The sequence below is a fragment of the Balaenoptera acutorostrata genome, chromosome 6 (assembly GCF_949987535.1).
Source record: "Balaenoptera acutorostrata chromosome 6, mBalAcu1.1, whole genome shotgun sequence".
In the NCBI taxonomy this organism is placed as follows: Eukaryota; Metazoa; Chordata; class Mammalia; order Artiodactyla; family Balaenopteridae; genus Balaenoptera; species Balaenoptera acutorostrata.
In genome coordinates this window covers 59018609-59042809 of record NC_080069.1, presented here as the reverse complement: position 1 = coordinate 59042809, position 24201 = coordinate 59018609, and the positions used below count along the sequence as shown (strand labels likewise).

Sequence of the window (24201 nt, the reverse complement as noted above, 5' to 3'; positions counted from 1 at the left end):
AAAGAGGTGCTTATTCCTCCCCAAATCATGAACCACTTTCCCCAACTTCTTAGTTCCATATATATTCATATTGAAACCACCACGAATCTTGTGGGATTTACCTGGTGTATCACCATACAGTGAAATTTCTACCTGTCTGCAGAAGAGAAATGAGAGAGCAAAGTGAGCTAAAGAAACCCCTGCATTCATCTTGCTGCCCAAGGATCACTTTGGAGCAAGAAACATTAGCGGCTATTCCAGCCTGGCGCTTCTATCTCATTTGAAACATCTCCTCGTTCCTGACCAACAAAGAAAATTTCAATAGAGTACTTTTACTGGTTTAACAACAGTGAGCTCCTGGGATCGTCAAAGTGCTAAGCCTTTTCCAAGGAGAGAAGAAATCAGCAGCTCAAATATAATTAACCTTCCATTCTCAATGCAAACTGCCACGCACAGGAGCTCTGCAGTCTATTAGCGAAGTTATAATGGCCAACAGGCAGAAGCAAAATTGGTCAAAAAGTTGGCTGCTGCTGTCATATTTTTGGAATTATGATTAATGGCCCTAATAATGTGGATGATTACTGATATGTGTATCTCCAGCAGTTTATCATATTGCTCTGGCTGCCTACGTCCACAATAAGCAGGATGCTATCATTTACCTCTTTATTGAAGGCAATCCTTCTCTTGAAGGAGCATATTCTAATTGCTTCGTAATGTTTTATGTCTTAAACATTTTGCAGCTCTGGACCTTGCCAACTGTTTCGTGTCTACCATTGATTAATTACTGAATGTTTAATCAAAATTTAGAACCTAATGTAGTCATTTATGAGCGCACTGCAGTGCCAAAGTAGTTAGGCTCTGCTCCCAAGTTTGGAGAGTGCCGAGTTCAAAATCAAATCCCAGCCATGCATGAGAATCCAAGAATTTCACCTTGGGTGCTCGGAGGTTGCCAATTCCATCTCTGCTGATGAATGGAAGGTAATCTAACTACAGGGTAAACAGCATCTTTACCTACCTTCTCCCCACTGGATTCCCCTTTCCTCTTTCTCCCGATTGCCTAATCAACAGAGCACCACTGACTGCTTGCTTCTGAGAGCAAGAAGGTTCTCGTGAATACCCATCACAAGAACATAGCTTTGAAGTGGTTAAACAAGTGAAAAATAATTTGCTGGGACAAATACATAAGTTTTTTTTTTTTTAATGTGGATTTTTTATGGTACTGTCATACAACCATTCACCGTTGAAGTTAAGTGTTTTTTTAATACCATTACTGAACTGCTGAAATGGATGCTAATATAGCTTGGAGTGCTAATGTCAAGTCCTAGTAATAAAAAAGACAGACTGCTGAATGAAATAATTTCAAGTAAAAAATAGAACAAAAGTGCTCTCTCTCTTGCTCTCCACTTTTATTGAATTGGGACTGACTGAGCCAATTGCTTTAGAAGTCTGTAAAACACAATTACTAGTGAGCGGACTGACCCCCCAGTGCCCCCTCAGTGACACAGCAGACTAAAAAGGCAGCAGAGTTAGAGCGGCTCCCCTCAGCTGGCCATCAGACCCAAGAGGCTTGCTTTTGAAGGTCTGTTGTTCTCATTGCCCAAATCTGTCTCCTTTGACTGAAAAAATCTTATTCCCCATCCATGTGCTAAAGTAACTTCATACATCACTTCCTAAGATGAAGATGTCTATTCTGGCAATTAAGGATGATCTGTCTTTTGATATTCTTATTTATGTGGGTGTTTACGTATAAACACACATATACATTATGTGGATGCATTTAGATGAGAATGTTAGCATAATTTTTGAATAGCTAGTAATAATTCAGATTGACATATGCAATAGCAAAATTGAGGCACCACTTACGTATGTTCGGGTAGAAGCACTTGGCTTTTTTTTCTCCTAAGGTAAAGTCAAAATAATTAGAGCAAGCAAGAAAAAGAATTAAACTAGAAGTAGGTAACATTTTTCCCCCTAGTTAATAAGAGAAGTAATAAACTCCATAAAGTACTAGAGTTAAGATCACTAACACTTCAGGCATAACAGCTTTTTACCAGGAATTTACAACTCCTGTTTTAATTCCAGCAGCTAGCATTAGGACATAAAATCTAGGTATTTTTTAAGTGTAGTTTTATGTTAAATAACTGAAGAAAAATTGTTCTTTCCTGAAAAGCAGTCTTTTCTCCTCCTTCTCAGCTTGCTTCTCTCTCACACGTGCACGCACACACACATCTTGGCACTGAAGAATTAAAGTTAATAAATCCCTTTTTTATGACATTGTAATTTTTTGGCAAGTGTAAACTCCTTTTATACTCTGCCACATTCATTTATTTGAAGCTTGTGGGAGTCTTACGGCAAAAACATTAAATTATTTCTGAGAAGGCTTTTTGAAAAAAGAAATGCCTTCTAGCCCAACCTTCACTATGAAATTTCAACAGAGAAAGAAAAGTCTGTGTTCTTCTTAGCACAAGAACAACAACAACAAAAATGATCATTCACAGCAAGAGAGAGCTGGCAGAAGCCTCTCACCTTAAGAGAGAGCCCATCTTCCCAGGACTGATACAAGCAAATACTAATATATGTGTGAAGTCTTATAACCTGCTTCCAGGTGAGAAACGGCCTATGTTTTTTAAAAAAGAAAAGACTATCTAGAAAAACAAATATTTCAAATGAGTAATGATGAGAAAGAATCACACCGAGAGAAAGTCTATCAGAGGATCGGGTAGACGGTGGTGGACCCAAGGGAGACGGAAATCAGGAAGATGACCCTTTCAAAGTGGTGCTATCATGAAAATTACTACCTGTGCATTCAGTATGTGCATTCTGCTCTAAATGCTATTTTTGCCTGAATTTTCGAGTTTGCACTGGCGAGAGCAGTAGCTTGTTCCCTTTGAGGGAAGATGAGGGATAAAGGGTATTACAGAAGCATTACGTTTGTGCAGAGGAAGTTACCTAGCCACAAGAGATTGAATGTTACTCCCATCAATAGAAATTTGTAAAAATTTCTTTGTATCATGGAGAGAAAGTCCTTTGCCTGCCATTAAGCTTTGTTGTCTATTTTGTAGGCAGTTTGGTGGAAGCGACTGGTGTAGTTCTTGGACCGGAGGAGTGAAAGGTCAGCAGAGGCTTAAATGAGCTTGTCTTACATCCAGCTGGGCCAGCAGGAGGTCATTAGGAAGATCCGAGGCTCACTGTAGGCTTGACAGAGTCTCTCCCCATGATACAAGGAGACTGTTTTGCTCATTGCTCTTCTCCCAGGATAGAAAAAGAAGCCCAGAGACAGGAATGACACCGAAGTTTATCTTACTACCAAAGTTTCGGTTGAGGAGGGCACACCTAGCAATTATTCAGAAGGGGGATTTATTTTGTTTGTTTGCCTTTGATGGAAAGTAATGGAGAGAAGTACAAAAGACCTACTGATCTCCTGGCTGTATTGTGAAACCAAACAGAGTAACAGGGAAGAAAAAAAAAAAAACAAACTCTTCCTTTAAAAGTCAGAGGACCTGCACAACTTCACCTTTTTAAAAGAATTCTGGTAAAGGAGAGCTGCAGTTTGAATGGCAAAAATATAGGAAATGAAAAGGCTGACGCCTTAACATGTTCTCTTCTTGTACTTGGAGAGGATTAACACGCTTTATTTGACAGCTAATTATATTAGGGCAAATATACTAATAGTTATCTTAAGTTGGTGCTAAGTGGCTCATTTCTTGGAGGTATTGCCTGGTGAAATCATGTGTACTTACTGAAAATCTCTCTTTAGAAAAGTTCTCTATAAGTTTCCAAACACAGAGAATGATGGAAAAAATGGATGTCGCTGCTGAGAAGGTGCTAACAGGAGGCAGGTAGCATGTTTTCGCATCTTCACCTCTGCTGTTAATGTATGCAGTGGCTCATCAGAGGTAGCTCATGTTAATTTATTCCTGCACACCTGTACAGGGCTGGAAGTCAGGTAATCAGACAAGCAAAAACTATACATCTCTGCTTTTTAGGTACAGCTACCCAGAGGCCTATATAGGAACAAACTTAGTTCTGGAGACATCAGCAGGTTTTAATAAACCAAATACAGATGTCTTATTCCGTACAAATCAAGAAGTTTACATGTTTAAATCTGGACAGATTTAACTAGCAATCAAAGAGAAGGTTCACACTTGGCGCCAATGGTTGCCTCCTATTTATTTATAAATCACCCTGACCAAATATTATTTTGTTTTTAAATCTATTCATGGGGCTGAATCGCCTTTCCTACACCTTGAAGATCAACCATATATGCTGACCCTTCTGATACAATTCAAGATAAACTGTGGCTATTAGTGGCCACTATTCTCAGAGGAAGAGAGGAACAAAGATGCAGACCATCTAGTTTCTGTGGACAAAGTCTTCGTTATAGTTGCCAATGTAAAATCTATTTAGGTCTGTTTTAGTGATTGGCATTAAATGGATTTTTATCATATTAGCAAATGATAAGGAATTTGGGGGAAGAGGACAGAAGGGTTTTTATTTTTCTGAATAAAAACCAAATGTAATTTATAAATGGGGTTGATCCATAGCCACTCAGCCCTCCTGGGGATCAAAAAACATGACAGAGGATGAGAAATGACCAAAGGAAGCCAGGCCCAGCCAATTCTATGACACTATCTTCAAGAAAATTGTCCTTTATGAAGACTGTAGGTTCTAGGCCAGTTAGAATTTCTTCTTCCCAGGGAGTATTTTCATATGTTTACTTCAAAACCCAGGGTCAGCTTTCCTGTTCCCTGACAGAACAGCATCTTGGCAGAAAAATCAAGGGACAAACAAACAAGAAAGAAGTAAGGGTGTTTAGAGACTGTCAGGTGTAACACTACACACGGTTATCAGTATACACGTAAATACTTCAGCCATTGCCTTACGGTTCTATAGTTCTTTACAGGGAAAATAATTTACGTTTTACTTCTAGAACTTGGAGTAAAAATTACCCTAACAACCATCTAGTGACCAGATGAACTGGAGTCTGGGTATATTAGCTTGCTCTTTGTCATTAGTGTGGAATGGTCCTCTTTGCTTTCTAATTTATTAAACTCACACTCATTCACAGCTGTATAGAAAAGGACACCTCTGACACTGCGCTTGGACTCCTCAGCCCTCACAAGCCTTGCTTGTGCCCCACTCTCTCTCTCTCGTCTCCCTTTTCGTGACTTTACACAAAGAATATTCTTGCTTTTCAAAAAGCCTTCAATCTGATCTTATAAAACCTAGAAAGACCATAAGCGAAGACTTGGCAATCTCTGCTACCTAGCCGTCAAATCTAAAACACAGCATTTAACATCTTTCTACTTCCATGCTACTAACAGCCTATCTGAGACCAAACGCGCAACTCCCTCGTGTATAACCATCGTGGAAGAAGCGCAAGAAGACCTGTTTCTCTCTCCTGTAAGGTGTTCTAAGCCCAAAGACAAGAAGGCTGCTTTCGTAGACAGAAGGAAGAGGGTCATTCTGTTAGTTTTATCACAGGCATCCCAGAAACCCGGTAGCCTTGCACACTTCAGCCCCCACTCAGAATGCCTTCTAAGGCTTTATTTGCACAAGGAGGATGTCGTGGAGTCCAGGATGGATGAGTTGAGACTCTAGGGAGAGGAGAGAAATGGGCGAGGACACGGCAGGATTAAAGGCAAAGGAGGATTTCTGTTTGGGAAGGTATGTTGGCTCAGAGAAAGGTAAGAAAACTTATCCTAGCTTCATAGTGAATTGAAGAGGAGAAAAGCAGGGACACGAAATTCCTGGGGTTCTTGTGACTGACACAGTACAAGTGAAGAGAAAGGGGAAGAGGAGAAAAGCAGGGACACGAAATTCCTGGGGTTCTTGTGACTGACACAGTACAAGTGAAGAGAAAGGGGAAGATAATATGTCTGAGGGGTAGATTCGAGATGTGAGGCAAGAGGCTTTGTGAATAAGGAGATTAAATTACAGGTCGTTATTAGTTGATGAAATGACAATAAAAGGCTGAAACAGGAGTACAATTATAGTGCAACTGTGTTTCCTGAGATGCAGGAAGAGGGTGGTACCCCAATGGCATCACTGTTTTTGCTTATTCAGTGGTAGTTACATTCACATCATATATTAAGTCATAGACTCAACAAGGATGAACACTCTTCTTAAAAAAAAAAAAAAAAAAAAGTCAAAGTATCAAGAGTTTTTGCTATGTTTTTACCCTGAGGTCAAAAGATTTGAGGATTCTTGAAAAGCAAAATTTCACGTGAGAATCAAGACTTTCTTGTACAGTATTTTTTTTTTCAATTTGCTTTTTATCATGTGTGACAAAACTCCAGAATTAAAAAGATTAGGCATGACGTGCTATTTCACCCATATGAAATGTAATCACCTGTCTTCTGAGGTTTGCAATCTCTTCTGTGACTGAACATACGTGGGAGAATATCTGTATTACGCTTCTCACCTAGAATATCCTATATCCTAGTTATCCTAGGCACTGGTCTAAACTTCTGTATGGCTGGTCACTCATGAAGCTCTCAATCCTTAAAATAAAATTAGAGATTGAAATATTCTTCTGCTATCAATCAATCAATCAATAAATGTTTTTCCTCAGACAAACCGCCCTCTCCACAGTACCTCCTTATACATTAGGACATAAAAACACAAGCACTTCCGTTTTCTAGTGGCTTGACATAAATGAAAGCACCAAGCTTCGGGTGTTGTAGCCTTTGGTCCCAGGGCCATTTATTCCAGTGTTATGACTTGCAGTATTTTCAGCAAACCAACTAAAACTGTGATAGGAATTCATGCAAATAAGCTTAAATTTTGGCTTGTCTTCAAACACTCCCTTTCCATAAATATTTTATGCAGGTTTTCATGAGTCTTTTATTTTTGTTAAAAAAAAATCCAATGCATTAACCTCATTATCACAAGTGCGCTATTTCAAACGTAAAAGAATGAATATTGCTCACAAACTTGGCGGGGTTGGGTATAGTATTATATTTTATTATTCAAAGTCTAGCTATCTTATCTGCCGTATTCTGGGGCTGTCGATGATAACCTGGAACTGAAAAGAACTTTGTGACCATAAAACATTTTTACAGAACAAGGTAAATGGGGGAGGGGGAATTTTTAAGAAGAGAGATGTCTCTTCAAAGCATGTTTTGAGTTGTACAAAGAAAGCCACTTAGTTTTTTCTCAGAGATTTTGCTTTTCATACATTGGGCCGCTTATATTTTAGTACAAAGGAAAATATATTTTAACTTTCATTTTTAAAAAGATTGAACTTTTAAAAAAAGCAGAGCATCCTAGTGACAGATCACTACTTTTCAGTGTACTTCTATTAATTATATGTTACTTTGTCAGAGACCTCTGCCCAACTGATAAACACTAGGAATTTTGGTGGTGGCTCTTTGGAAACTTCCTAATTCATTTTGTTTCTTCTACATATATTGATTTTTACCATGTAAAAAAATTTTCTCCAAAAATATTTTTAAAAGGCACTGGAAAACCAAAAACCACATCCAATATGACGGGATGAACTAACTGTGTGACTCTAGTTGGGCTAGTGTATCATGTAAATGATCTGTTCACAAGCTTATCTCCACAAGGGTAGGACAACTGTGTTATCCCACCACTGACCACCTTGACACATTCCATTTATATCACATTTTCTTTAAGATTGAAAAAGACCACTGTAGGTTTAGGACCAGCTGCTTCTGTTTAAGCCCAACTGTTTCAGAGCTGCAGCTACATAGCTAAGGTGTGATGTCATCTGAAGGCTGGACATAATATATTCTAACTGATCCTCAAAGTATATGCATGCCTCCCCTTCTGTGCATAATTCCCACGACAGACTATATTTTAGAGATGTGCTCAAAAGACATTGTAAAGTTAAAGTAACCCACATCACCATACCATTTCCCCGTATCAACAATTACTTTGGTCCCATTTTCTTCTGATATTTTTATGACTCTTAAAGAATTCAAGGACATACTAAATACTCATGTAAGAACGATAACATTTCTGGTTATACCTACGGAGATGCAGGCTGTCTCGATGTCCTGGACCTATGGTTCTTTCCATCCGTAAATTTCTGTTTCTATATTGGATAAATATGTGTGTATGAAGATAATATATTGATTTAATTAAAAAGCCACATGGCAAAGCAGAAATATATATAACAGAAGCTGCGGCTTCTAAGTGAAGGTTCACGGGGAAGCAGGGGACTGTGTACATAGTTAACTTATTCACACCTAGATGCATGGAAACACACATACACACATACACAGAGCACAGAGAAAAATGGCGTGCATTACTGGGTAAGATGGCATATGATTCTGCATGCTTAATCACAACAAGCACCGACTGCAACAATCCTTCACGAGCACGGCAGCTTGGGGGGGTCATGTGATCACTGTGGACAATCTCTACCGTGCATCAAAAACATCTAAGCTGGATTTTTTAACGTTTCAAGTCCACCATGACTGGCACCCTCCACCCCCAGCAGGAGCAGCCAATGGAGATTTACTGACCTGTCTCTGCTTCGGCGAGAGGGGAAGGCGGCATTGCAGCCAGCCACCGTGCAGACGTGCATCTCTTTCAAGTGAACGTTCCTGTAGTGAAGCTTCACGCTGTAGGAGCTTTTGAAACTCTTCTTGCACACATAACAGATTTTGGGGTCTGGGCTAGAACACAGATCACCTTCCGGGGAGAACTTTTGAGGGCTGCCGTAATTCAGAGATGATGTAAAACTCTCGTGCAGGGCTGCCATGCTGGCACCCCCGCCGTTGTACAGTCCGTACTGGCTCATGTAAAACATGTCGTAAGTGGGATCTGTAAACTCTTCCTTCACCTTGATGACGTCCTGGTGAGAGGGCTCACTGTGGTTCTCGTCCGGCCTCTCACTGTTCATCAGGACTTTCTCGCTCACCTCGCCGTGCATGTGCTCATCCCCTTCCATGGATTCCTCACCGAGTTTGGGCTCCGAAGACTCAGACTCGTTCTCGTAGTCCCGCTCAGGTTCTTGGTCCTCGGAAGTCATACTGTCGGCCCTTCTTATTTCAGTCCTTGAAATGCACCGGGTCCTGCTATGCTTAGAAAAGTCCTTCACAGACATGCCTGGACTCATTTCCTCCTGCGAGTGGCAGTGATTGTCATGGCTCCCGTCGTTCACCACAGCTCCGCCATCATTGGGGTCGTCGTCTTCATCGTCAAACTCATCGGCAGTATCAATAATTTCCTTCTCGATCTTCACAGGCATGCTGGACTTCCTGGGCTTCTTCTTGGGCGCCAGGTCGGCACTGGGCTCATGAGTGGCCATCATCACTACTGGCGCTGCTGGCTCAGAGGGTAATGGGGGGAGCTGCTCTATGGTACCACTGGTTGGAATGATGGGACTGGTCGGGAGGGAGGTTGGAGGACTCACCATTTCCCCCGGAGTGAGTAAACTTCTATAAAACGGAGGAACTGGTTGGACAGTCTTTAGCCCAGAAAACACCAGCTGGCTAGGGAGAGGATTCTGTAAGACGGGGTCTAGTGGGGGAGTGGTAAAACCCATTGGGGGCCGGCCAGGGCTTGTGAGTGTGAGATTTGATTTTGTACTTGCTATGACGGGGGTGGCAGCCCCTGATGTGGCCCGAATTAAATCTTTGTCTCGGTTATTCCTTAACATAGGCATGTGAAGGCGAGGGTTAGGGTTCGCACTATGACGGTTACGGCTTCGGAGGGAGCTAAAGACCATGTTGCAACCTTCGATGGTGCACCGATGTTTGATCTTCAGGTGAACAGCGTTATAATGGATTTTGAGAGTACCTTTGTCATAGAACGTCTTCCCACACGCGTTACAGAACACTCTTCCTTTCCTAGAGGCTGACCCCATCCTTCTCATCCGGTGGATCCGGAATGAGCTTTTCGGGTGTTCGGTTTTGGACAGATCACTGACCGGGGCGGAATTCTGAATGGGGGACACGCAGGCTGGCTCAGTTTTGGGCTCCACATTAGTAATGCTGGTCAGGGCGTTTCTATTGGGCGTCTGGTCGTTCTTGTAGGGTGTGGGAGACACTTCAGATTCACTGCTCTCGTTATATTCATTCTGGGTCGAAAGGCTGGGTTCCCGCAGCCTCAGTCCTGGTTGCTCTAACAGCAGCCCGTTCGGAGGCAATCCTAGCAGCGGGGCTGAGACCGGGTTTATGTACTGGAATGGCAGCAGGAAGGCGAGGCTGTTGGGGATGTTTTCAAAGTGATGAATGCTGGAAGGGTTGCTGTTCTCTAGATGGGCAAGGAGGCTGGGACTCCTGGTGCGATTATTGCTCTCAATGAAAGTTCTGATGTCTGAGTCTGTCTTTGAAGACGGTACAGCTACGGCCTGCCCCTCTTTCTCCTGAATGGCCATCAGCTCCACAATGGATTTGGTTTCTCCGAACCGCAGAAACTGCTGAAGGGTGATGATTTCCTCTTCTCGAGACATGATGGCCCAGCGGTCCAGCACCTTGCCGGCAGCATCCTGGAGGCCACATCAAAGAAATGACAAAGACAAACACAAAAACTTATTGACTGTGCATGATTATTCAGTGCAACCGAAGGTGCTCTGTCTGCTCATGGAACACCGAGAGCAGAAAACAACATGCAAGCACGGTTAACACAAGTCGATCCACAAAGCATACTTTTCTGCCATGCCAATGTAGTCATTAGAGTCACAGTTAGAGAAACAGATTGAGTTTAATAATGTCAAAGCAAACAAAACGTAGACCACTGGGGCTCTGTGATCTAAAATGCCTACACTACTGCTACTTTAACAACAATGGCCTATAGACTATGCAAGTATTTAGCATATATTAGTACAAGATGTGAACTCTTGCTGTGCAACCCAGTGTATGCAAAAAAAAAAATGGTACCTTAATCCTTATCAAACAGTGACACCATAGGAAGGAATTGAGTACATTTTTCAAATTTTATTTCTTCAGCACAAGCACTGGATTCAGTGATGTAAATTCCTTTAAATAGGAGCTATTATGTGAATTTCTGGATCAAAAGGATGAACAAAGTAGCATTACCCCCCCCCCATACCCCCATTGCTATGCTGTATTTTCCCCCCTTTTTAATGGCTATATTTTCGTGTCATTTACCAGTAGCCTATTTCATAAGGTAGAGTAAAGAAAAACAGTAATTGCACTTTTCTGAAAATTGATTGTTAATCCTATGATTCAAAGTTTGAGTTAGACTTAGCGTATTTGACTTTTTATGATCTTGTTATAAATGACAGCTATACATATCTAGAAAGTAAACATGTGATGGATTTAGATAGAATAAATGTGTAAAAAATGTTGTCTCTTAACATCCTCCTCTGATAGCAGAGGGAGTCCACAGAGAATACACATCAGTAATCACCAGACTATGTGTTGTTAAATATACATTAAAAAGCATTTCACACTTTCATTTTTGCTAGTAACTATGAGATACGCCTGGAGGTCGGACTTAAAAATCCTTCAATGTAATGTCAGGCAATCCATTTCAGTATGGATTGAGAAAAATCTATTCAAACACTTAAATAATGACTCCATCATCTTCTAGGGCACAGCTTCTTCCCACCAGGACAGGATACTCGGCAACCCTCTGGGAACAGCACTTGCTCCAACCCTTGACTGTCACTTTACAGAAGCATAAAATTGTCTTAAATAACAAGACAAGAGCCTTATTAATTACAAAGAGGAAAATCATAACATTATAATGGAGAAACCTAGCAGACATCACCCTAACCAAGCTGTCCAAGAAACATTACCCAGTGATAAGGATCATCACGGACCTTGTGTGAGATAGATACATATGTGTATATATTTATACTGAGAAGGGCACACTGCTGCTTCCGTGGCATGCTTGCCAAAAAATGTATACCTCAATCTAATTATGAGAAAACATCAGATAAACCAAAACTAAAAGGCATTCTGCAAAACAGTCGCAAGTATTCGTCAACGTGTAAATGTCGGGAAAGATTTTTAAAAACTCAACGACCTAAGATTGGTTACAGATTGGAAGAGACTAAGAAGACAGGACAAATAAATGTGAGATTCTAGGGATCCTAGACCAGAAAAAGAACACTAGTGGGAAAACTGGTAAATTTGCAATAAAGTCTCTACATTAGTTAACAGCATGGTATCAATCCTAATTTCTTGGTTTCAACAACCGTACTATGCTCATGTAAGATGTTACGTTAGGGGAAACAGGATCAAGGGAACTGTACTATTTTTGCAATGGAGAATTCTCTCTCGTAGACCGTTCTACTTACTCAGCCTTGCAATATGAAATTCTCTCTGGACCACAATCGTATGGTCCAAATCATGACACCTAAAATTTGATAATAAGGCAATACTTGTCATTTATTTAAATTACTTAAAAAAGAAGCTCTAATAGTTACATGGTATTCCTTATAAGGCTCATTGCTAGCATTCTATCATTTTATACGTGTGGGTGTGTCTAGTCCTACATAAATTGTCAAATACAGATGTCCCTCCCTCATCTTGTAGGAAAAATTAGCCTTCAGATCAAACACTCTCAGACAGCTATCTGTTCACATTAGTCATACAATGACGTGTATACACGGTGACTCTGGATGATCCTGGAGTCGGGCAGTAGCCATTTTTTTAAAAGTATCGCTCACAGCAACGGGTCTCCCTTCCATTGTTTTTTGGGGCAGGGAAGTAAAGGAGAGTGTCGGTGTTGAAAATAAGCAGAGAAATAAACTGTGATTTTGCAGAGATTATCTCATTTGAGCGTTATAATAGCTTCCAGAGCTCAGCAAATGTGTAACAGATGAGACACCAGAGGTGAGATGGCTTAAGGGTTGCGAAGATGCTAACTGGGGTCCAGGACTTGAACCCAGAAATTCTGACTCCAAGTTCGCTGAGGTAAGTGACTGTCGTCCATGAGGCCATTTTGCAGGTGGGCACACTGAGTTTGTGATAACAAGGAACAGGACCTCTCCTGAACAAGGCTGGTCTCCAGAGCACTGTAATGCCCTCTTCTACACTACTGTTCTTTTACCATCAAATCCATTTTCTTGATTGTTCTTTTATGGAGGCTTTCACTATGGAAACCCAATCTGAGCAAGGTACAGCCATTTCTTCTTCAGGTTCTTCCCAGCTGGCCTGCACCTAAATCTGCATATCGATAATGTACTTACAGAGCTTGCAGCCTCCGGTATTAAAACAGGCCTTAGAAACCATAGCAACTGATTAAACCCACCTGAGGCATCTCCTTTCAATCACCCTCCTGTCTTCCCTCCCCTAACGGTACACAGCAGTCCCATATGGTTTCTCTTTTCTCCTGGCCTGCCACAATGCCTGCTATTTCTAAATCTACTGCCTTTCAGACTCTTTTTGAGGCCTGAGTGGCTGTCTCCACTAAAAAGGAGACTGTTATGTTAAAGCACTTACTTCTGGTGGAGGAGGTCCAGGCTACTTTGCTGGTAGCCTGCATGATAAAAGAGAAGCTTCATTTATCGTGGTAACAGAAGCATCCATCTATATTTACACAGAAGGACAACACAGTATCTTTGTAAACAAATGTGCTTGAGGACGGGACAAATATCTACATTGCATCCTCCCAACTGGAGTCCTCCTGACAGGGTAACCTCTGGATCCAGGCAATGTGAAGTGCCACCAAAGTTCTTTCCAAAGAAGCCATCATTCATCAAGATGATCTAAGACCATCACGTTCATAAATAGAGAAACTGCAGCAAGAAACAAAGTTGACTTTCTCATGCAACAGAATGGGTCTGAAAGCTCAACGCTAGGAATGAACATCAGTTTTAGCATATCCTCGGATTAAACTGGTTGAAGGGAGTTAGAAATCATCAAAGGGAAGAAAGAGAGGCCAAGGTTCTTTTTTCCTGAAGATCTTTGTGACAGAAGTAAGCACGATGTGGTGCAGTGATTCTCAAACAGTGGCTTAAGACTCCTCTGTTAAGACAAGACTTTCCATGAGTGGTCCACATGCTATTCAAAAAGGGCTAGTCTGAGGGCTATTATTTTCCTAAAACCAGTCTGCAGGTAATTAAGAGCAACCATTTGGAAACCTTCGGGACAATGGGACACTGCTGTAACAACTAAAGGCATGATCACTTCTTTTAAAAGTAATGTATTTTTATTTTCTTTTATTGAACTTAAGTATTGGCTCAAGACTGATTGGGGGGAAACTGGTCCTTCCTCACAGATAGCTTGAGAAGTAGATATCTATAATCTAGGCCCCCTTATCATGTCAAATACACTTTACCAGAGTAATTAAGAGCCATAAAAAGAATTAGGTATTATCACAGAATAAATATTAATGAAACAAAAATTCAGTCTGTTAGGCCACTAGGAACATCCTGACTACTGACTAACTCATACTGGGATGCTGGTCTTGTGCATGAATGATAAATCACATCAGAGTGCGTAACTAGATTCTTGTCCTTCCCATTCGATTTTGTAGTTGGTGAGTCAGTTGCTTTAGGCTTTCCCATTTGTAACCAGCGTTCAGTGACCTTGAACCCTTTGCATTGGGAATTATTATTTGCGAAATGAGGATAATAAGATTTACCCTGTTAAGTGTAATGCAAGGTATTAGGATAAGTATTGATTTCCTATGACAATAACTGGCTATCCTATTAATTAAAAGATGAGTAACACCAAATAATCCAGACTTACTTATAAACCAGTTTTACTGGGTTCAGAAAAAGTATACAACACTTAAAATATTTTCATCTAAGCATTTTAAATGAAAAGACTTCCTTTTATTATTCACTGGACTGGTGATCATATCACTCAGTAGAAATCTGGCACCCAGTTCTACATGGCTCCAGCGTGATTTTCTAAAATCTTTCTTGCAGTAGGATCCACGATCATGGTTTCAATGGTTTTATTTGAGCTTTATCAAAGCACCTTATATGATGCATAGTTTTAAAACCAAAGTCAAATAAGACTGATTGGTTTTTCTTATTTGAGGGAAAGGGAGAGTAGAGAAGGAAAGATGTAAAGAGACTGAAGAGAGACCAGATAAGAGGCTTTGGGATCATTAGACTGTCAGGTGACCTCAAGCCCAGAGAATCCCCAGCCCAAGAAGGAACCCATCTGTGTTCACAGCAGGCCACTAGCATGCCAGAGCACGGAGGGAAACACTGCCTTTCTTTCCATGCGTGGAAATGAGAGAGGAACACTGAACATAGCAGAGATCTAGGGCTTCTTTGCTCTAGCAGTATTCCAATTATTAAGAAATCAGCAAATAGTTTAACCCTAAAAGACAGGTGCAGAATAGTTCAATTTTCTACTCTATGTAATGAACTTCTTGTCAGTCAAATTTAACACACAATTTAAAGAAAAAATCCAAAAACGATTAGCTAAAAACTAAAAACGTTTCCCCTCTGATCTAATTTTAAAGCTTTTAATGAAATGTGGACCACCTAAAACAAAATCAGAGGTTTATGAGATGTAGTTTTTGATTTCATGTCTACATTTGCAGTGTACTGTCTTAAGGAATTATTCCACCCTAACTATACTGGCAACTTATTTTCATGACCAGTTTCCCATTGGAATTTTCTATCCTTTCTCCTTCAGGATGAATTCAGATATCAAGGCAAGAGAAATGTGGTTGAGTAGAAGGTAGAGAAATGACCAAATTTCAAGCCTATCCAGCTTGGCACTCTTATCAGGTAAAACTGAACTGTAATTGCTGAGTTAAAAACTGATGAAGCCATGCTATGCAAAACTTGAAACATAAATGTTGCCAGGCTTTCTAGATGTTTAAGTCTTAAGGGTAAACAAATCATGGGAGATCTACACAAAGGAATACTAACTACTGGGCAATAACGAGGAATAAACTATTGATAGAAGCATAACCTTAAGAATGAAAGAAGTCAGACCTAAAAGGCTACAGACACTACCAAGCCAGTCAGAGGACTCATTTTGGAAAAGTAAGACTATAAGAACAGAAAGGAGATGAGTAGTTGCCAGGGGCTGAGGGTGGCAGAAAGGGATTGACTGCATTAGAACAGTAGGGAACTTTGGGGAGTGACGGTAACGTTCCACATCATGACTGTGCTGATGTGTATATGACTGTACCGATTGTACATGTAAAATTGGTAGATTTTTTTGCATGGAAAATATACCTCAATGAAGTTGACTCAAAACATTAAACCATGAGAAGTGTATAAAATCTCACAACTCAACATTCACAACTGTCCCTATTTATATATGTATACAGACCATCTTGTTTCATGCATTCTGTTGTGACCAGAAAAACAAAGACACATGCCTTCCTCCCCATTCTCTCCTACCCGTAGGGGGTACACAACAATCCACTAACGTGAGGAGTAAACATGAGAATTTCTATTTATTTTTTAACCTAAAAAGACAATTTTTTGCTAATATTACTAATTTAGAAACAGCTTTACATATATTGGGGCGCAAGCTCAGGTATTTTTACGAAAGAGGTGCGTAGTCATAAAAATCAGAGGTTGCTTCTCTACGGAGCTAATATTGACATGTGGCAGGCACATATCATGCACACACGTCTTGTCACTTTGGAAAAAGTTGATGAAGGGTGGGCAGTCAGTCAGTGAATTCACCAGAGCTCACCTTCACCTGCGCCTTTGTGCTGGCCTCTTGGTTGGGTGGATATGTGTCAAGGAAGTGACCCATAAATTAAGAAATATAACATTTAACTGCTGGGTCACTTCAGGAGCAAGTGATGGGCTCAGACTATTATCTCAGATGTCATGAACAGGGGCACTCCATCAACTTCATATGGGGGGCTGTAAGTGGAGAGCTCACGGATACCACCTGAGAGTTGGATAGGGTTGGCTACGATGACTGAAAGCACTACCTACAGTTTTAAAGAAAAAAACTTACAGGAGTCATAAAACTTTCAGTCCTCGTCTCTCCCATTCTCCCACTAGTGACCTGTTTTGGAACTCACGTGGGTCCATACGTAACAAGCAGATATTTCAATTTTAAACTGGCTTTCTAAAGTCAAGTTACTTTTAAACCTCTTCTCTTCAGCCAAACAGTTTAACTGGTCTGGGCACTCTCCACTCACATCAGAGCTATTTTTTCCCATTTTTTGTTAGATTATATTTATTTCTCTAATTTATATGACTTGGCAATCTGAAGCGTGTACGGGTCAAAGTTTGTGTGTCTGTGTGCCTGCGTGTGTGTGTACGTGTGTGTGTAAGCAGGCGAGAAGGGGAGATGAATAAAAATGGTGAAACAAAAAAAATTCTTATTGAAAATAATAGATTCTGGGAAGCACTTAGGGAAAATTTTTTAAGCAATATTGTGATAATTTCTGAGAAACACTTGAAATTATGTGGGAAAACAACTTGGCATGCTTATTTGTTTTAGCAAATTTACATTTAAACACATATTTCCGGGAGGGCACTGACTGAGAAAGATGCACCACTAGCATAATACAATATACATTGGAGCAGTTTGCTTGTGTAAGTAAACAAAATTACACTCTTCTTTATTCACAGAGAGTTCTCTTATGTGATTGTGTTTTCCCAGTGTTTCAGCCTAATGTTTCCAGGCCAGCTGAAACAACTGTAATATCTGTAGGCAGAGTGAAGCATACTCATTTATACCATGATTGCACCAAATGGTTCAAATTAGACTTGATAAAAAAAAAAATCAACATTTGTTTTGGGTAATGAAAACCCTACTCAATTTCCACGATTTGGAAATTTGTGTTTTGCAGAATTTCTGAAGAGCATCACTTTACCTTCAAAATACAATGTTGACCAGCCCATTCTTGCTTCCTCTGCCCGTCCTCTTGCTTTCTCTAGGACAGAGGTGTCCCATGAGAAAGAATCAACGGAGTGTGGCACAGACAGAAAGGAAAACTTCCAAAGAAAAATCAAGACTGGACTTTGTTAACATTTATGCACATTTATCCCTTTTGGAAAACAAGTATGCTTTCCTCATAAACCCAAGCCCATCGTTGTCATGAAATGACATCAGAGCTACGTATACATTGGCTGGCTGTGATTACAAAAGCTGGTGCTAAATTCAGTACGCCCAGATTATAAAGAACTTGCTTGAAATACGTTTCCAATTCCTCTTTTTTTTCCCCCAAGGAGAAATGAACTCTATAGGAATATCCACCACTGGTTAAAATGATAGAGCTCTCAGAAAACTTTGCATTAAAGAAGTTTCTGTCAAGATGAGAATCTTACTAGTCCTCGCTAACACTGAGGTGTCCTCTCTATACTGTTTGCACATAGGGATCAACTTTAAAAGTTACTTATCATGTACATGTACGTGTACACAAACATGCACCTGCACAAAAAGACTACCATCCGGGAGTCACTGCACGAAACATTATAAATCAGTCATTATAAGATTAAAAATGCTCAACAATGAAGAACGGTAGTATACTAAGGTAAGGCATATCAAATTACTTGCAAAAAAAAGTACAAAGTTAAGGAAGGCTTCTTGGATGAAACTGGAAGTTTGAGGCAATGGCCCTTGACTGCAGTTGGGGGCAGAAGGAAAAAGCAACGTGGTAATTTTATGTGATTTTTAGGTGTGGCTTTGATAGATTTTTCAGTATATAAATTTCTATCATTTCTTTTTTTGACCCATATTTGAATCTTTTTTAGTGAAGATATATTTTAGAAGAACAACATTATTGATAAATTGAACAATACAACCTCCCCAAATGATCACCTCTGACCAAGATAACATCAAAATGCCAGGGCACTAGTTTTAAATGGTTCTTGTGATTTTTAAAACATATTGTTTGACTTTTGATAAAAAATTCACTTTGTTATAGAATGTTCTTGACTATGGACCAGATAAGAATATATAATTAATTCATAGAGGACTATCACTTTTCCCCTAAGTAACAGTCTGTACAGCATTTTTATTTTAAAAACTGTGATTATGATAGATCACTCCGGGGTTACAACATATTTAATCATAGAAGTTCCAGCTAAGCTCTATTAAAGGCCTGTCAGGATTTCTTCTCTGTACCCAGGAATTTTAGCTTGTCTAGCTTAAAACCAGCTCTATGCATTTCCTCTATGGGTATCTGTTTGCAAATAAATAAAGCATAAAAAATTTTCAGAGGAGTAAATTATTTTCTTCAATGCATTTCAACAATTGCATTTCAAAGATTCCAAGGTATTTTTCAAATGACCTAGCTCCATTGTAAATCAAACCTGAGAAACTTTTAAAGACACCATACGTTTTAATATTTACTAACAGGGACTTCCCTGGTGGTGCAGTGGGTAAGACTCCGAGCTCCCAATGCAGGGGGCCAGGGTTCGATCCCTGGTCGGGGAACTAGATCTGCATGCCACAACTAAGAGTCCGCATGCTGCAACTAAAGATCCTGTGTGCCGCAACTAAGACCAGGCACAGCCATAAATTATTTATTTATTTAAAAAATTTGATAACAGTATCTTAGGAATCATGTAAGTTTCAAAACAGAAAATCTTAAATCCAGCTGATCTTCATTCCTAGCATATCAACATTTAATATAAAATTACCTGTGAGCCTCTAAGCACAGAATATCTAACCCTATACTAATAGGCTAAAACAGAATTTGTATCTTCAAGTTCCAAATTTTGATTATGCTTAATATAACTTACTCATATTCAACCTTTCCCAAGAGGAAAATAAAGAGCATAAGTGAATGACACCTGAATTCTAGTCTTCCTTTGCCAGTGACCAGCTGTATGACTGTCAAATCACCGATACCCAGTTTCGGTTTTCTCACGGTGTAAATAAGAGAAACTAAACTTTACCAAACTTTCTAAGCCTCACTAAACCCAAATTCCCTTATTTGACTATTTATTCCTAGAATCTGGACATACAAGACACTTCAATTAAAATGTTTCAAACCCTAAACTAAAATTTTTCCTTTTAACCAACTTGTGTACGTACAACTTATTTTCAGAATATTTGTGCATATGACTGAAAATATGCCCTCATCCGATTACTGTATTGCTCTATTAATATATTCTGGATGCTTCCTTTGATGTTTCTTATCGGTGATGTGATTAGCGGTACTAATTCTTCTGGATTAATGTTTACTCCTGGTCAATTTAATGATCAGTTCAAGTGAAAACTTCACTTGAAAACTAGGGAAACTGCTCAAGAAGTTCCTACGAGGCCTTGGGAAGCGACCCCCCCCCCCAAATCATCACATCAATAGGGTTTGTGAAAATTCTGTAAAACTTGAGACTCAACCATTCCAAAATAAATATGTTATACCTCCATAAAGCTATATAAGTAAGTATCTGTAGATTTCCAGCAATCTCTGCAGTTCCAAGAAACAGCAGTATTTGTATATAAGACCCTCCCCCTCAATTAAACCTTTCAAATAGACACAGGTTATTTTGGAGATGATCACCATTGAGATGCTAGGGGGTAAATCATTTTATGGTTCAGGACAACAAAGGAACAGTTTGAAATCCTCAGAGAAAACACTAGAAACGGGAGGAAGGAGAAGGATGGGCCCTGCAAGTGGTCTTGTTTTCTTCTCCCCTCAGACATACAGATAAAACCTGAGTCCTTGGACAGCTATAAATCTGCTTGCTTTGCAATAAACAACACTCACCAGAGCCCTTGCTAGCATTTTTGCTTTGAGCTCTACATCTTCTAGTTTACCTTTCTTTCCATAACCGATGTTCTGCCACTGAGTCTGTAGAAAGCTTCCGTCTATCTAGGCGTCTGTGCTGGGGCTTTACGTATCTAAACACAAACTGCCAGAGACCCTGGCATTTCCTGATGGGCTTTCTTGTAATGTCTGATAAACAGCAAAAACGGGTGCAATTTTTTTTTTTTTTTTCCCACGACGAAGGTGATTTTCAACATTAGGTAAGGGCCAAAACCTTGGAATGAATTCAAGGCCACAACCTTCAATCTCTGTCTGAAGTCTGTCTGTACAACCAAGATCCTCAATACTGGTATGTTATCCCAGCTTCCAAAGCTTGAACGGCCGATTCTGGCTCACGTATTATACTTTGAATCACTCCACAACTGAAACTGACTGAACAACCCTAAGGAACTTTAACATATTCATTAGGATGTGAGGGAGCAGGGGCAGAAAGGAACTGAACACTCACTAAGCAGTATTCGATAAAACACACACAGGACGGAGTGTGTGATTGAACAGAGAGATATATTGAGATTTAACTTTGTTCTTCTCTGGGTATAAGAATGGCAGTAGAACACAAAGATTAATTTCCTGCTTTAGCAGTCATCAGGGAACAACACATTATTACTTGTAACACATACACAAGGCTGTTGATGGATATACTTTCCTTTGATTGCTCAGATTAAATGTGTTCCTATAAAAGGCACCCTCACACGTGTGTGTGTAATTATAAATCTACGTACGCGTCATCAGTTTGAGTTTCTATGTACTTCTAAGCAGCTATCGGTGTAGCTATTATACATTTTATTTGGTCGCAAAATAGAGGTGATTTTGGGGTTGGTGGCTGACTGAAGAAACAGAGATCAAAAACGGAAAAAGCAGAGTAAATAATCAACATATGTTACTATAACCCCAAACTCAGAAATCCAAAATAGAGGAGGGGGAAGCGTGCATTACGGAGCACAAGGTAATAACCGCATCTGTATGCCTTAATACCCTCTTGTCCCAGCAGTCCTGACTTTCGAAGCAGCCCACTTCTCCACATTAACGGGAGTCATTTGGAGAGCAGCAAACGTGCCATTAGAAGCACTTTTACAAGTGTATATTCATCCACCAATTAGCTTAATGTGGCCGCTTTCTGCATATTTTCTATCCAGGCTTGCACAAATCTTATTAATATTTCCCCCTAGCGCTTTGACAGATTACCTTGTCATTACGCATCCTGGAGCCTTTTAAACAATATGGGTAAACTACTGTTTGTGAGGTTAATGACAATTATCCCCTAATTACTGCATAAGTCACTCAGTCCACTTTATCTCATAGGCAGGGTTCTGCTCTGTGTATCTGCCATTGTGTCACCGTAAATGAATCTTGTATTGCTATGTTTATCTGCCATTGCCTTGTAAATTATACTGACAGAAGAATGAACAAATTACTGCATGTCATCACTTAAATACTGCTTCTGAAATTTAAAAAAAAGAAAAAAAAAGCAGCTTCGGCACAGTGCTTGAACTGTGATTTTAGCAGATCACAATTAGTAAAAACGTATTTAATGTTTTCTGTTATATTTCAAGGCAGATAGCTTGGAATTTATAGTGAAGTCACAACAATGGCACTGGGGGGTGAGTGGAAGGTGAAGAACAGTGGAGGCCAAAGAAAAAAAGGGTGAGAACAGAAATAGAAAGGCCAGCCCAACCTCCTGAATACATTTCCTATCATGTCATCATCATATCATTCCTATGTCATTCTTGAAGTATTTTCCAAGAGTCTTCAATTCCAAATCAGATTTCATGGGTTTGGGATAAGCCACACCCTTCAGCTAGAATAATTTTTTTTGAGGGGGGCGGGGTTACTTATAGCCAGTCCAGACATAAAACACAGCAACTGTGTAATTGAGAAGAGATAATATAATAAAGGCCACAGGCTAAGCCTATTTCATTGATACATTTTTAAGCATTATTAAACAGGTTCACAAACACTGTTTCCAAAGTTGCATTGGAAATTGTTTAACTGCGTTTACATCAATGAAATTGGTTTAGTCCACTGCTGCATCAGGGTAACTACATCTGCTCTGATACAATTTACAGGGAAAATAGGACAATCTGAGCATCTTTTAAAAAGTAAGACAGATTGAGTCCACTGTGAAGAAGCTGGAAGAATTTGTTTCTAACCAGAAATCTGTGATTCTACAGCTTATCAGGTGAACAAATGTTTGCATGAGAACAGGCAGAAATATCTGGCTTCCTGAGATGACTGCCATTTAATGAGTATCTTAAAACATTGTGAAATGAGAAACATTCAAAATGCCTCCATTTAAATGACACCAAGATGGCTGACAACTGGCAAGCATAAGTAACGGGGCTGCGCGCATCTGCAGGATGGCTTTCGACTCTTAACTAGTTGGGCGTGTAGAAAGCTTGCATCAAACTGCCTTATGACAGCCACAAGTGTGTAAGGGAGGGCTCGCAGCACTGATGATAAAGCTATTTGGTGGAAGCATGCACACACGCATACACAGTACCTGCTGGGGCACTCACTGAACAGGTTGGAAGAAAAAGCTGCAGGAGAAAAGGAAAACAAGAAAGCCAGAGTTGACGGCCTGGCCCAGGGGCCTCGTGGATTCCGAGCAAACCCCTAGGGCTCCCTCTGATCCCCAAAGACTGATCTTAGTGTCTGTTCTGAGATCAGTCAATGCAGCTTCAACCAAGCAAGTGCTGCAGGCAAAAATGAAAGCGCCATACAATGTTCTTTGCTTTTAGTGTGTTAAGCCAAAGTTAAGAGTTACATCAGTTACACCAGTTAAGACTGACTTCACTGTGACAACCACTAAGGGGTTAAATTTTTCCTGATTTTTTTTTTTTTTAAACTATCTAAGCTACCTATGGATATAGAACTGAGGAAAGTGGATTTCTTTCTTCCTTTCTTTTTTTTTTTTGGAAAGTGGCTTTCTAAATCATTAATTTTCTTTTTCTTTTAACATTGGATGTTCTTGCCTTTTTTTTTTTTAAACCTTGCTAATGGTGTAGCCACTCTGCTCGGTTGGGGAAGGCGGAGATGGTGTGCATTTAGGGGAGATAAGCTCTTGGTTTCTCCTCAGAGAAGATGAGTACAAACAGTACTTTCTTGAGTTTGTGAAGTCAATGCCAGTTACAGAAAGGGAGACAGTCCTGGAAGGATCAATATAAGTGCCCAAAGGAATCTGGATGAAGACAGCCATTAAGAAAACAAATAGGATTTCCCTGTTCACTTTAATCCACTCTTTACAGACTTTCATCCAATTTCCAAAAACTGAGACTGACAATATTTCACTCCCCTTCCTAACAAACCTTCAGGGGCTTCCTACTGTGAACAGAATAAATAATAAATTTCCTTACCTGGCATTTGCAGTCCCCTCAATACAAACCCAGCCTACCTTTCCTACACCATCTCCTGCCAAGACCTCTGAAGCTCCAGCTACAAAGAGCTTCTTGCCATAAATACCAAGTTCAGCAAAATCTCATCTACTTCTGAAGCCTCTGCTTCTGACACCATCCTTCCCATCCTTCAAGACCCAACTTAAATGAACCTCTCTCTGAGATGGTACCATTTTCCTTCCTTCTCCCCACTCCCAGCAAGAATTACCTGACCCTT

The 24201-nt window shown here is 40.0% G+C and overlaps 1 protein-coding gene across 20 annotated transcripts in view; it reads right to left on the bottom strand.

Annotated features, from left to right (window-relative positions):
* Positions 1–24201, bottom strand: part of BNC2 (basonuclin zinc finger protein 2) — a 422437-nt gene that overhangs the window by 17134 nt on the left and 381102 nt on the right. For 15 of the 20 annotated variants that reach the window (XM_057548290.1, XM_057548287.1, XM_057548291.1 and 12 more), the window contains 2 exons: positions 8475–10444; positions 7976–8041 (listed from right to left, as the gene is read on the bottom strand). In XM_057548290.1, the coding sequence (XP_057404273.1) occupies positions 7976–8041; positions 8475–10444 (2036 nt within the window). The remainder of the gene's footprint in view (positions 1–7975; positions 8042–8474; positions 10445–24201) is intronic. The other 5 variants (XM_057548289.1, XM_057548288.1, XM_007176782.3 and 2 more) reach the window with 2 other exon arrangements.